General features: G+C 51.7%; 1 protein-coding gene and 1 long non-coding RNA gene across 10 annotated transcripts in view; one reads left to right on the forward strand and one right to left on the reverse strand.

The window, feature by feature from the left end:
- Positions 1-13,799, reverse strand: part of Scarb1 (scavenger receptor class B, member 1) — a 64,008-nt gene that overhangs the window by 24,954 nt on the left and 25,255 nt on the right. For all 7 annotated transcript variants that reach the window (NM_001205082.1, NM_016741.2, XM_030254310.1 and 4 more), the window contains 2 exons: positions 2,155-2,312; positions 1,042-1,183 (listed from right to left, as the gene is read on the reverse strand). In NM_001205082.1, the coding sequence (NP_001192011.1) occupies positions 1,042-1,183; positions 2,155-2,312 (300 nt within the window). The remainder of the gene's footprint in view (positions 1-1,041; positions 1,184-2,154; positions 2,313-13,799) is intronic.
- Gm32701 lies at positions 1,227-9,452 on the forward strand. Of its 3 annotated transcripts, XR_001784962.2 has the most exons (5): positions 1,227-1,389; positions 3,557-4,109; positions 7,333-7,461; positions 8,418-8,574; positions 9,022-9,452. It is a non-coding gene; the product is annotated as a predicted gene, 32701 (long non-coding RNA). The 3 variants fall into 3 exon arrangements; XR_003955991.1 differs by lacking the exons at positions 7,333-7,461; positions 8,418-8,574; positions 9,022-9,452 and having other exon boundaries at positions 3,557-5,483; XR_003955992.1 differs by lacking the exons at positions 7,333-7,461; positions 8,418-8,574; positions 9,022-9,452 and having other exon boundaries at positions 3,562-5,483.

The following is a 13,799-nucleotide window of genomic DNA, read 5'->3' on the forward strand; positions in this document are numbered from 1 at the left end:
GGGATCCGATGACCTCTTCTGGTGTGTCTGAAGCCAGCTACAGTGTACTCATATACATAAAATAAATAATTTTTAAAAACTGGAATTAATATGACAAATGTGGTGGCTCACACCCAGCACTTGAGGCAGAGGCTGGCAGATCTCTGTGAGTTCAAGGCTGGCCTGGTCTACATAATGAGATACAGGGCAGCTATGGCTGCCCAGTAACACCCTATCTCAAAATAATGATAATGATAGTAGTAATATAATAAATTAATAAAAACAAAAAGTGTCCCTCCAGCCCCATCGGACCCGGGGGACACCTCTGAAAATGGACTCGAGGCAAGGTGGCTAAAGGACCAATCCAGTCAGCATCGGCCCGCATCAACTGCAGGAAAGCTGGTGTTTTCAACAGTTTCCTATGGTTGAGGGTGGGGGTGGGGGGAGATCAGAAGAATCTTCTAAAAAGCATGAAAATCACACAAAGCTCACAGTTCCAATCTCTCAAGTTAGTGTCACTGGGAATGGTAATGCTTACCTCGTGACATCATGCCTTGACTGTCCCCCCACTACCAACCACCGTGTACCCTGTCCTCAAACTTCCAGCGAGGGCCGTGATGTCTGACCACAGGATCCGATCCTGCCTTGGTAACACTGGCCCAATTGGTATCTGGGATTTTGTCCTTGGGGAGGGTCCTTCTGGCCCCTGTGTAAATTCCCTGCCTCTGCCTGGCTTTTGCTTCCTCCCCTGAACAGCAGGGTTGAGTAGATCCCCGCATACACCAAAGGACAGACTCAGCGACCCCACACAGTGTGCTCAATAAATGCCTGCTCTTCCGGACTCCCACCTGCCCTCTGGCCCCCAGTGGCTCTGACCTTCATGCTTCCCCAGGGACCACAGTGGAGGTCCCGGAGTCTCAGATGGGAGGTAAGGCAATGAGAAGGAGGGGATGGTCACCATGGAGACAGTGGGGCTGAGGTGGCCCTTGCTCTCTGACTCCTGAAGGCTAAGCTGGGAGGAAGCAGGGTTGGCATGGGGTTGACACAGGGCCACAGTCTCACCAGGACCAAGATGTTAGGCAGTACAATGTAGTCACTCTCTGAGCCATGCGACTTGTCAGGCTGGAAATGGAGGCTGCGGTTCTCCACGAAGGACACGGTGTCGTTGTCATTGAAGGTGATGTTGACCTTTTGTCTGAACTCCCTGTAAAAAGGCATTGAGTCAGCTGTGGCTCTGTGAGGTCACATGAAAGCACCCATCATCTCCCAGCATGCCCTGGGGTGATGGTACACTGATACCCAACAGCACCAAGGCCACCAAATCAAGCTTGCCACCTCTTGTTTATATCCTCGCTGTCTGTCCAGGGCAAGACACTGCCACCACCAATCAGCTCTTCTCTGCTTTCCCTGGTGAGCCATAAGGCTCTTTGAGCCTCTCTGGAAAACAACTCCAACTGCTGCCCCCACCCCCCACGTCTCCCTTTCACTTGACAACCAGCATGGAGCAGATATCCACACAGGCAGCGTTTACTGAGAGTTTATGGCATGGCAGACAGAGCTTAAGTGGCTCCAACTAACTATCTCATCTTATCCTTGAACCTACCCACAGTGGGTACCATTACCTCTGTCTCACAGATGGGGCTAAAATAGGCATTATGGAAGTTAAAACTCTCTGTCCAAGGTGGAGGACCAGGCAGCCGCTCCTGGATCCAGTTTTCAACTCAGAATTCCACCTGCCTCTGCCTCCCAAGTGCTGGGATTCAAGGTGTGTGCCACCACTACCCAGCACCGCTCACTTCTTAGATGCTGCGTAACTGGCTTCACTTCTGCATGTTTGTTTGACTTTTCTGACTCAACAGCAGCCATTTTGCCCATTTTGTGCGCTGTTGGGTCCTCTGTGCCCCGCCCCCATGACAACACATTTACACTCACATTAGCCCTCACCCCAGGACACGCATGCGAGTATGCACTCGCCTCGGACAGACACCGCCTCTCCACAGACTGTCAGCCACTGTGGCCTCCGGCTTCTCTGTGTGGCTGACAGTCTGTGGAGAGGCGGTGTCTGTCCGACTTCTGTCTCTGGAGCAATCAATCTCCAAAACTCAGCATGGCAGAACACCCCCCTCCACACCCACACACCCACACACAGTCCCACCCCACCCTGCCTGGCCTCACCTGTAGACATAGGGTCCACGCTCCCGGACTACTGGCTTCTGGCCGTTGAGGACCTCGTTTGGGTTGACCACTTCGAAGAAGTAGACAGACAAGTAGAAAGGGACGGGGATCTCCTTCCACATCCCGAAGGACAGGCTGCTCGGGTCTATGCGGACATTCTGTGGGGAGACACAGGGAGGAGTGTGAGGAGGGGCTTCCCCACTTTACGGCTCTGCAACAGCTGCCTGAGACTTGGCCTGCGCCATGGACCCTCCAAGGCTCATCTGGAAGGGTGTCTGGGGTGGTCTGAATGAGAAAGGCCCCACAGGCTCAGATATTTGCAGCTTAGCCTTTAGTTGGAGAACGGCTTGGAAGGATTAGGAGGTGTGTCGTTGTCGGAGGAGGCGTGTCGCTATGGGCAGGGATTAGGGGGTGTGTCGTTGGAGGAGGTGTGGCCTTGTCGGAGGAAGAGGCGTGTCTTTGTCGGAGGAGGTGTGGCCTTGTTGAAGGAGGTGTGTCGCTAGGGGCAGGGTTTGAGGTTACAAAAGCTCACTCCAAGCACAGGGTCCATTGGTCTCCCTCCCTCCCTGTCTCTCTCTCTCCCTCTCTGCCTGTGATCTCAGCTACTGCTCCAACACTAACTTGCTCCAACACTAACTCCACCTAACTTGCACCATGCTCCCTGCCATGAGGATAACGGACTAAGCCTCTGAAACTGTAAACAAGCCCCCAGTTAAATGCTTTATAATACAGAGTTGTCTTCGTTGTGGTCTCTCTTCACAGCAAAACAGAACACTGGCTAGGTAGTGCTCATCGAGGGAGGTGCTCCTAGGGCTGGAGCTCTGCACAGGTGGCTGTCTCTCCATTCTTTCAGTCAATAACTCATCCAGAAAGCCGTTCGTTCGTTCATTCATTCATTATTCACTGATCATTTCACATTTACTCCCGCATTCTTTTGTTCTTTTCTTCATTCATTCATTTGGTCACTCATTCATTCATTTTTGACAGATGAGGTTCCCGCAGTAGCAGACAGGAGTGGGAAGTAGACAGGCTGGCTGTCTCCAGTCCCGTGAAGCTTTTACCAAATCGGGAAGACAAGGGCTTTATGCACCGGGTGGGGGGGTGGGGGTGGGGGGGGGTGGAGCGGGGGCAGAGCCAGTGCTGTGTGATGTACTGAGGAGCAGGGAGAGGGAAGAGGATGATTCTTGAGTCACCAGCAGTGAGGGACAGAAGACAGTAAGCAGGACCGGGGGCGGGGCTTAGTGATTGCCTAGTGTGCAGGCAGCCCTGGGTCCAGTCATGCAGGGCTGTCATCCTAGCACTTGGGACACTGAAGGAGTTAGATGGTAACTTTGAGGTCAGCCTGGGATACACAGTGAATGAGACACTCTGTCTCAAAACAGAACTACTGATTTTCTCCAAGGCTAGGAGGAAGAGGTGGACCATTCCCTGACCTGGGACCTCTGCTAATGCCACAGAGCTAAGAGTCACCACCCCCAGCTCATCAGAGATAGCAGTGTCCAAAAGCCAAACAGCTTTGACTTTGAACTCGACCTGCCAGGACAAAGACAACCACCCCACTGTCCCCAAACAGCCAGAAACAACAGGCAGAGGCTCCAGGGGAGGTGGCAAGCCAGAACTGGCAGGTCAAGCCCAGCCCCACGTCAGAGTAGACTCCGAGGCAGGCGGACACTGGGCCACACTCTCTCAGGCCTAGCTTGGCTCTCTGGGCCTGGGGTTTGTCCTTGAGTACTGCAAGGCCGGAGTCATGAAAGCCATGGCTGGGTCTGGCCTGTCCTCCTCGGGACCCACTGAAAGAAAAATCCCCTGCTGAGTCCACCTAAGAGATGTCCTGCCGCACCTTCCGTTGGTCACCCACAGCCTGAACATCTGGCAAAAACAGAGAGGCATTTCAAGACCCTGGCACCCTTAGGCAGCTGTGACTCCTGCAAACTACCCTGCAGCTTATCAGCCTGGTAAGATCTGCCCACGGACGCATTAGTGGCACGGATATTATGGGTTTAGCCAATACTCTCTGACTGGATTTAAGGCCTTCTCCATAGGACGAAAAACATGCCCGATACTATAAATCTGGCTGAGAATCAAATGGCTGAGACAGGCTCTGGGGGTGCTGTTCCCCCATGACCCCAGAACTACTATTTTGCTTACTGCCACACAGTGTAAAACTGCCCCTACAATATGTATATGGGCCACAGCAATTGGATTGAGTGGGTAAATAAGGGGGAAAAAGAAAAGACAAGAAGAAAGTACTGGCTGTGGTGGCACGTGACTTTACTTCCAACGCTTGGGAGGCAGAGGCACAAGGATCTATGTGAGTTTAAGACCAGCCAGCACTATCTAGTGAGATCCTGTCTCGAAGGGGTGAACAAAACCAAAACCAAAACCAAAATGGATATAAAATCAGGAGTGGCCTGTAGGGGGATCTGGGAGGAGTAGCAAGCGTGTATCATTGAAATACGTTGTATGAATGTTGTGGTTCTCAAAGACTGAATAAACGATTTTACATTTAAAAGAAGAGAAGACATAGATGCAGCTCAGTGGAAAAGAGCTTACCCAGCCCGTGCAAGGCCCTGGGTTCAATCCCTACCACCACAACCAAATCAACACATGGTGGAAAACTAAAAAAAAAAAAAAATTAAGAGCTGGCTCTCGGGGTGCACGCTGTTGGAGCACACGCCAGTCACTTTAGCGCTCAGGCAGCTAAGGCAGAGGGTTGACTGGCTTTCTGAGGCCAGCCTTGCTGCATGGCAATCACCCGCTTCACAACAGCAAGAGGACAAAACAAAGACAAAACAGGCTTTGCCAGGAAAAGGTCCCAGGAGGGTGTTCCAGCAAAGGCTGGCCTGCCGAGCAAGCGTGCGGGGCTCCGTGTCCACCCATGACAGGAGTGTTTATAAACCGAGACTCTAGGAAACATCTGTGGAGCTGCTGGGAGATTACCAACCTGCCTCTGCCAACACGAGACAAGTCCCACGGGTGCTCATGGCTCCACTCGTGTGTGTGTGACCTGGTGGATTAAATTAGATCCATCCCCAGCCCTGAACAAAGTGGGCACAGTGCCCACCTCTGCCACCCCAGCCCTCCAGAAGCACAGGCAGGAGGAGCAGGAGTCCCAGGCCATCCTCAGCTACATAGTGAATTCAGGGCTAGCCTGGGCTACGTAAGACCATCTCAAAAAGAAAAAGGGAGGGGAAGGGGAAGGACTCAGTATACTACTGGGGGAGAGAATACAGAAGGAAATATGCACAGGGCGTTGTGAGTCCTACTGTGAGAAATTCCAGAATAAACAAGGCTGGCGTGTCTCAATAAAGGTTTTTATATTCTTTTAATCTCTGCAGTTACTTATTTGTGTATATGGGTATGTGTGTGGGTTTGCTTACGCCAGGGTGCATGTGTGGAGGTCAGAGGACAGTTCTCCCTCCTTCCACCATATGGGCCCCAGGGATCGAACTCAGGCCATTAGGCTTGGCAGCAAGTGCCTTCACCCACTGAGCCATCTTGCTGCGCCCTCCATTGAATACCGAAACTGAAATGCACCCATCATTTTTAAAAGGTCAGCTGTAAAGTCAAGTAGACTATACTTCCCCAGAACACTGCAATAGGAAGCTGAAGCTAAATAAGTGAGGGCATGGGTGAGGTACACAGCCCGGGCAGCCAGCGGGTACTTGTGTGCACTTCTAACATAGATCATATCTGTGCAGTGCCCTATGGCTCTGCGGAGCCTCTACCTGGGACAACACCCCGAATACCAGCTCCCAAATGCTGCCTGCCACCCAGGGCAACCTCTCCAGTACAAAATGATTTCCACCCCAACTCCAGGATTTCTGATTTGATATGTAGCTGAGGATGACTCTGAAACTCCTGATCTTTCTGCCTCCGCCTCTTCAATGTCCAGATTATAGGGAGCCTGGGGTATCATTACACCTGGCTCACACTGTGTTTTAGACTTTTATATATTTGCTTGTTTTTAATTTGCGGGGGTGGGGTGGGGGTGGGGAGCTGGCTTAGTGGTTAAAAGCACTTGAGGCTGTTCCAGGAGACTGAATTCAGTTCCTAGCACCCCACACTCAAATGTGCGTGCGCGTGTGTGTGTGTGTGTATGTGTGTGTGTGTGTGTGTGTGTGTGTGTGTGTGTGTGAGATGAGACATACTCCTCATAACCTCTGAGCCATTTCTTTATCACCCCATCATCACCAGCACACTCCCGCCATGTTTTAAACATCAGTTGCCCACACACCCCAGGGATGTCACAACCGATATCAGAAAGATAACATCCCAGTTTGAAAACTCTGCCCCGGAGGGATTCTCAAGGTTTGAGAGGCCAACAGAGCGGTGGAGAGCGCCCGAAGGTCCTCATCTCAGACAGATTGTCTCCCTTCGCCACCCAGAGAACTCTCAGGAGAGCAGGAAAGGCAGCCTCCCCAAAGATTCTGCTTGGCTTTTTTGGCACAGAGGACTAGGCAGAATCTCACTGAAAACCATGGGGTGATGGGCGGTTCCCTCTGCAAGCAGGTGGTTGGGGTGTTGCGGGAGGCTGAACCACGAGGTACCTCATGTACAGCCACCAGAGTGGGGAATGGAATGCCTGTGGGGAGTGGCCTTCCCCTATCTGAAGCCCAGGGCCCAGCATCTTTCAGATTGTGGCCTGCAAAATAAAGGAGCTTAATCACCAAGCCTAAGGACCAGAGCTGGATCCCCAGGACCCACACAACAGAACAGAAGACTCCAAGACATTGTTCTGTGTCTTCTACATGCACCCTGGCATATGTATGGCCATCCCCAAACCAAATGGATTGTTTGTTTATTTATTTATTGTAAATTTTACCATGCTAACACTGACCTATAAGCCTTTGCCCATCTGGCTCAGTGGCATCTCTAGGGCTGTGTCTTACTGATACCCCCATTAGTCCTTTAGACCAGCCTGGCATGCTTGCTCTGCCTTGCCTGTTCACACACTCTCACCCACCAGGCCCTTGCACTGGTCGTCGCTTCTTCTGCCTTCCATGTTTGCAGAGGAAGCCTCCTGGGATCCTGTGTCTGTGCTCAGGAACCCCCACAGAGCCCACCCCGAGCCCTGGGCTCCCTCTTAAACTCTTGTTTATTCCGAGGCTCTCCCTGCCTTCTTCCCGATTACGTTAATGACTCATCCTGTGTATTGTGCTCACGTCTCTCTGCCAGGCCATAAACCCCACCAATGATGCTCATGCTGGATCCGTGAACTCTGAGCAGTGCCAGGCACCTGGAAGGACCTCAGAGGACTTGGAGGAAGGAGCCCAAGCCAATTCTGGAGCGCCATAATCCATCATTGTAGGAAACAAACCCCCAGCATCCTGTGGGCACCTTTGACATAGTGTGTTCTTGAGAACAGAGTTTGGAATTCTAGGGAGATGGCTCAGCCATAAAGTGCTTGCTTCATAAGTGGAAGGAGCCGAGTTTGGCCCCCATACAAAGCCAGGCATGGTGGTGTATGCTTGTGATCCCAGCTCTGGAGAGGTGGAGACAGCGGGATAATGCCCAGGGCTTGCTGGCCAGCCAGGCTAGCCTAAAAATGGCGAGACTCACATCCTAGTGAGAGACCCTGCCTTTGAACAACAAAGTGAGGTGGTTCATTGGTTAGAGCATTGGCTGGGTTCTTCCAGAGGACCCAGGTTCAAATCCCAGGACCCACTTGGTGGCTCACAATCATCTGTAACTCTAGTTCCATGGGATATGACATCATCCTCTGGCCTCCAAAGTCACCGAGTATGCACATGTGCACAGATACACACACACACACACACACACACATTTATATTTCTAAAATAAATGACCACAGCTCCCACTTCCTGGGCCAGCTGTCACCAAAGCATCCCTGAGCTCCAGCGGTGAGCCTCTCAGCCTCGTACAGCCTCTTGGCTCCCACCCCTGCTTCTCTGTCCCCTCCTCTCCACTGCACATTCTTTTCTGTCTTCTCTAAAGGACACTCATTGGCCCACCAGATCATTACCTTAAAAATGTCTGCTCTGCAAACACTTTATTCTCGTGCTTTCGGTGGCAGTTGGAGACTTGGTCTCTGACATGAAGCCTTGGGAGGGGACCCTCAGGAGGCTTAGCCCCACTGGGAAAGGGCTGGGGATTGGTGGTGGGGATGGTGCAGACTTTCTTTGCCTTCTGGCTTCCCCACTGTAATCTCTCGGCTCATAGCTGCTCCAAGCAGTTCGCAACAACATGAAGTGGCCCCATCAGATGTGATGCTAACACCAAGCCTGTGTCTTTCATTACAGCAATACCGACAGACTAATGCACTGAGGTTTCCTCCTTCCGTGGGGAGCCATACGCTACCTCGACTCCATTCTGCAAGCCTTGGGGATGTCCAAAATGCACACCAAGTGCCCGAGAGACAGGAAAACTGGAGCAATCTCCATGCTCCACACCACAAAGGTCTGTGAGCATTCTGATCATTTGCTTGGACCCCTGCTCCCCCACGACCCCAGTACATACTAGGCATGTGCTTGGCAGCAGTGACCTGGGTACAGAATAAGCACAGAATAAGCCATCTGCCTTCCAGAGAGGGATTGGGTAGGGTGGCTGGGCATCAGAGAAACAAAGGCTTTGAGTCTGAGGTGGGGTCTGGGCAAGCCAAACTGGGAGTGAGCACCATAATCCGGGGGTTAGCGGGTTCTCTGATGGCCAGGATATAGGTCAGTCTGCAGGAACCGAACACACTTGGACATCAGAGGCTCCATTCAAAAGAAAAACAAACAAAAAGGCAGCTGGAGCTGATCAAGGCCGCCACATGAGGTGCTAGGGACCCAACAGACCCTCTGTGTGGGTAACAGGACACTTCTGGTCACTACACCTCTTTAACTCTCTGACCATATATCCCAGGTGCACAGGCATCAGGCTCAGAGGCCTCTGGTTCATGAAGATCACAGAGATGGAAGCTCCCCCAGCCTCTATCCCCACACAGGACTGCACAGGATCTCCAGGACACTGTACCTAGCCTCTCCAGGCCCTGCTCAGTGTGGCTCAGCTCAGGTGCTGCAGCCCTCGCAAAGCAATCATTAATCTGACCTGGGAAATTGCAAAATCCAGTCCCTCCTCCCCCAAGAATCACAGCAAACACATTTCAGGTTCAAAAAAAAACCAGGTTTTTGAGCCAGGCTGACAGAGGTCGGCTCACACCTTTAATCCAACTCTTAGGAGGCAGAAGCAGGTGGATCTCTGTGTTCAAGGCTAACCTGGTGGTCTACCAGGGCAGCTAGGGATGCAGAAAGAAACCCTATCTCCAAACAAGAGGAGGAAGAAGAGGAAGGAGAGAAGAGGAAGAAGAAGAGAAGGAGGAGGAGGAGGAGGAGGAGAGGGAGGAGGAGGAGGGAGAGGAAACAGTTCTGGTCATTGCCACTGGGTTCACCAGCCCTGGATCTGGGTTGAGACACATATCCTGTCAGCTCTGAGCCAGCCAGCCAGTCGCAATGTACTAGCCCTGTAGAGTTACTATGTATACAGGAAGGATGGGCCCCAAAGGACAATCCAGCCTAGGGCATGAAGACACCACACACCAGGAACACACCAGGAATGGCTGGAGAGATGGCTCAGTGGTTAGGAGCACTGGCTGCTCTTACAAAGGACCTGGGTTCAGTTCCTGGCATCCACGAGGCCTCTGCTGAGCACCCAGTGCACAAGAGGCTGTGTGCTAGGCCTAAACCACAGCAGGGAAGAAAATGGACAAGGGCTGGAGAGATGGCTCAGCAGTTAAGAGCACTGACTGCTCTTCCAAAGGTCCTGAGTTCAAATCCCAGCAACCACAAGGTGGCTCACAACCATCCGTAATGAGATCTGATGCCCTATGCATACTGTAGGTGTCTGAGTATACTTACATGTAATAAATAAATAAATCTTAAAAAAAGAAAAAAGAAAATGGACAGGACCAATCTTTGTAACAGCAGCCCCTCCCACCACACTAAAAGTTCCGGTGGTTTCAGTGAAACACCCGCCACCCCCACCCAGAAATTCGGTCCTGATGGAGAGAGCTACAGAGCTACCTTGGATCATGGGAAAGCTTTGAGACTGAAAACCATACCCAAAGGATGACAGAGCATAAAGACTGGTGGCCTGTGACATCATAAAGCCCTCCCCAACTCTGGACATATCCCCCAAATTCACAAGAATCTCTATGACGTATACCAGCACAGCCAAAAGGAGACGGATTGATAATCACAAGTGTTGGCAAGGCTCTGGGGCAACCAGAATGCATGCACGATGTCGGTGGAACTGTGTCGGCGCCATGGTTTGCCTGCTAGAGCTAAGTACCTGTTCACTGTACATCCTGGGGAAACGCCAGCACCTGCCCGCTGGTTATCCATAAATGTTTTCAAGGGTTTTGCTACAGTAGCTTAATACACAAGGGTGAAGCCGACGTCCGATTGAGTGGCTGGGAGATGCATAATCTCATCCTCAAATGATCCCTAGACGTCAAAGGGTGTGGCCGGTGAGTCCCTCGGGCTATGGGGAAACTGGTTTCTGCTCCGGTGACACACCAGAGCAGGCAGATACATCTTAGGGACAGAAGTAGAAAGGTGTCCTCAAGGTATAAGCCTTGTGACCTCACTTTGACCCCAGCTTGACAAAGCAGAGAGCCTGTCCAGCTATAAAAGTCAGAGCCCCAGGAAAGAGGGCTAAGGTGGCTCCATCAGAAGGTCCCAGCATCCTCTAGGGCAACATCAGGACCTAGTGAGTTTCCCTGGAGACAAGTGGAGTGAGAGCCACTCCAGGGTTCTTAGGAAGCTCCCTGGTTGGACTGGACTGGACGCAAACACGTGGGCACCTATGTGTATGTCAATCCCCGGACCATATTCCTTCTGCTCCCAAGGGCTACCCCAATAAAGTCCCTCAGAGGAGAACCCCTACCATGCTGACCAGGGAGCAGGTGCGCATATCAACCGTGTCTGGCCCACAGACAGCTGTCAGTGGGAGAAGCTTACGGGAGGCGTGTGAGGTTGGCTCTCGCTCTGGGGCCTGTTACTGTTTAACAGGCTTCTGGTGTGCAGTAATTTTCCCAGACTCGATAGAAACTCCAACGCTCAAGTCTCAAGGGCCAAATGCTAACATCGGAGCACTTGTGTGGTATGTGCACAGGCCCCTGGCTTGCTACATACATACATACATGCATACATACATACATACATACATACGTAGGACAGAAGCAGCTTAAGGAAGGCTAATCTGGCTCACTGATCAAAGCCGCAGTCCATCTTGGTGGAAAGGCAATAGAGGAAGAAGCCAGGGGCAGCTTGCCAGGCTGTGTCCACAGTCAGGAAGCAGGGAGGGGTGAATGACTGCTAGGATCTTTCTCCTTTTTCTCTGCTCCAGCAGTTAGGATGGCTCCATCACAGACACATCCAGAGATTTGTCTCCAAGGTGATTCTAGACCCTGTCAAGTTGACACCACACACTCCCCAGAAAAGAAAAGGAAACAAACAAAAAGCAAGAGTGTCTATGTGCCCACCCCACCCCCAAACCCTGTCAGACATAACCAAGGTTAGTCTCAAAAGCCTCGTTTCTGACTCCCTTTGGAAAACTAGGTGCTGCCCAACAAGGGTTGCACCCCAACACTGGTGCAGCCCACAGGCAGCCTTCCCTCTAACCCCAACTCCATGGCTCACATAGTGGCCACACCCTTTGACATTCCCACTCAGCCCTGACCCAGAACAGCACAGGCTGAGAACACTTCATTCATTCATCCTTTCATCAGTCATTCATTCATTTAGCTGTTAATGAACCTGTTTGCTCCTTTTTTTTTCATTCTAACCCGCCCCACTCCCCCGCACTGTCGAGGCCCCAAACTGGTATTTAGTACTACGAAGCAAAGTTAACCGAACTGGATTCTGCCCTCAGGGAAACGGTTGTGAGTGGAGAAGAGGCCTCCTAAGTCTGCATGACTCAGGGACATGAGAGGAAGTACTCAGAGCATCAGACGCCTATGCCGGCATCACCGGGTAACAGCCATTAAAGTAGAATACTGAAGCCTGTCACCCACTCCCAATTATCTGCCATCTGTCACTCAATCCTACACATCGCTCAGAGAGATGAAAACAACCAGTGAGAGACTTAGCGAGATTCCTAGAGGCCTCCATCACAGCCCTAATCCGGAGCCCACTGACCAGGGACCAGTTTGCTCATAACATGACCACCAGCACCAAGCAGCAACCAGCTATGACTTGTAAGCATCTCACCAGCCTCAGGCTGAGCTGCACCAAGCCACTGCAGAGCTAGGTCAGGCTGCCACTCTGAAATCGCAGAAGCAAGTCGATGGAGAGCCCAGCTCAGTTTAGGTCAAGCCAATCCATGCAGAGGAGGCTAGTATAACTCACGTCTACAATCTCTGCACTTAGGCTAAGGCAAAGGGATTGCTGTGTGACTTCCACGAGAGCCAGAGACACAGCCAGAGCCTATCTCAAAATGAAAGGCTTTCTGGTGCCCCAAAGGATTCTGGGAGTTCTTGTTTCTTGATCCTGGCGCCTAAGTGTCAGGCTAATGACAATGGTTATCACTTAACCAAGGTCCAAGCCAGATGGTGAATGCGAATCTTTTCTTGTAGTTTTTCTGACAGGTTATGTCACCCAGGCTAGCCTGGACCTCAGTGTATAGCTCATGCCCATGATCCTCCGGTCTCTGCTTCTCGACAGCCACATGCCAGATAAGAAATTGACACAGAAGCAGATTACCTTGTTGCCCACCCAAGGCCTCTCTGCCTCCTACCCCTCTAGAAACACATGTGGTTCACCTGTTGGGTAGAGCCCAACCATACAGGGAAGGTAGCCCTGACTTTAGACTGAGTGAGAAGTCTTTGGGAGACTTCTAGAGAATGCTTTCAGTAGCAGCTACAGACATTAGAAACGTGTGAGTTCTCCATTGAGCCAGTGCCACACAAGGCCGTTGGGGTTGGCCAGGGGCCCCATCCTCAGGTCTCTACAGCCTAATCCCCAGGCTGTTGCCTGGTCCCCTTAGGGCTCCTTCCAGTGGCACTGCATGCAATAGCCTGGGGCACAAGGCTGTCCCTAGGAAGATACCAACTCCCAGACACTTCAAGGAAGACATATCACAGAGCCTCCAGCTGTAGACTGGCTGGGGTTCAAGAACAATCCCAGAGCCCTGCCAAACCTCAGAGGAAGGGCAGTGGCAGCCAGCATCAGCTATCAGCTCAGGGCCATATTTCCAGGGAACTGGGTTTTTTCTAAGACACTCATCAGGCTGGAACATAGTCACTATGGCCACTGGGTCCCCCTTTTACAAACCAGAGTAAGGAGGGCTGTGACCCATGTCCCTTCAGGGGACATCAGCCATAATGATTTATTCATTTTTATCATGCTAAAGTCTCCAGACTTGGGTTTTGTTTTGTCACTCTCCCCCCAAGCCCCCAACCCCAGACATGGTTTCTCTGTAGCCTCAGCTGTCTTGGAACGCCATCTGTAGACCAAGCTGGTCTTGAACTCAGAGATCTGCCTGCCTCTGCTTCCACTGCTAGGATTAAAGGCAGTGCCATTTTATAGCATCCATTCTGATGGTGTTAAGTACACCCATGGCTTGGGCAACTGTCCCCACCAATGGCCACGCCCTTCCATGTCCTTCTGAGACCCTGTCTCCACTTAACACTCTCCCTGGCC

The sequence above is a fragment of the Mus musculus genome, chromosome 5 (assembly GCF_000001635.26).
Source record: "Mus musculus strain C57BL/6J chromosome 5, GRCm38.p6 C57BL/6J".
Taxonomy (NCBI): domain Eukaryota; kingdom Metazoa; phylum Chordata; class Mammalia; order Rodentia; family Muridae; genus Mus; species Mus musculus.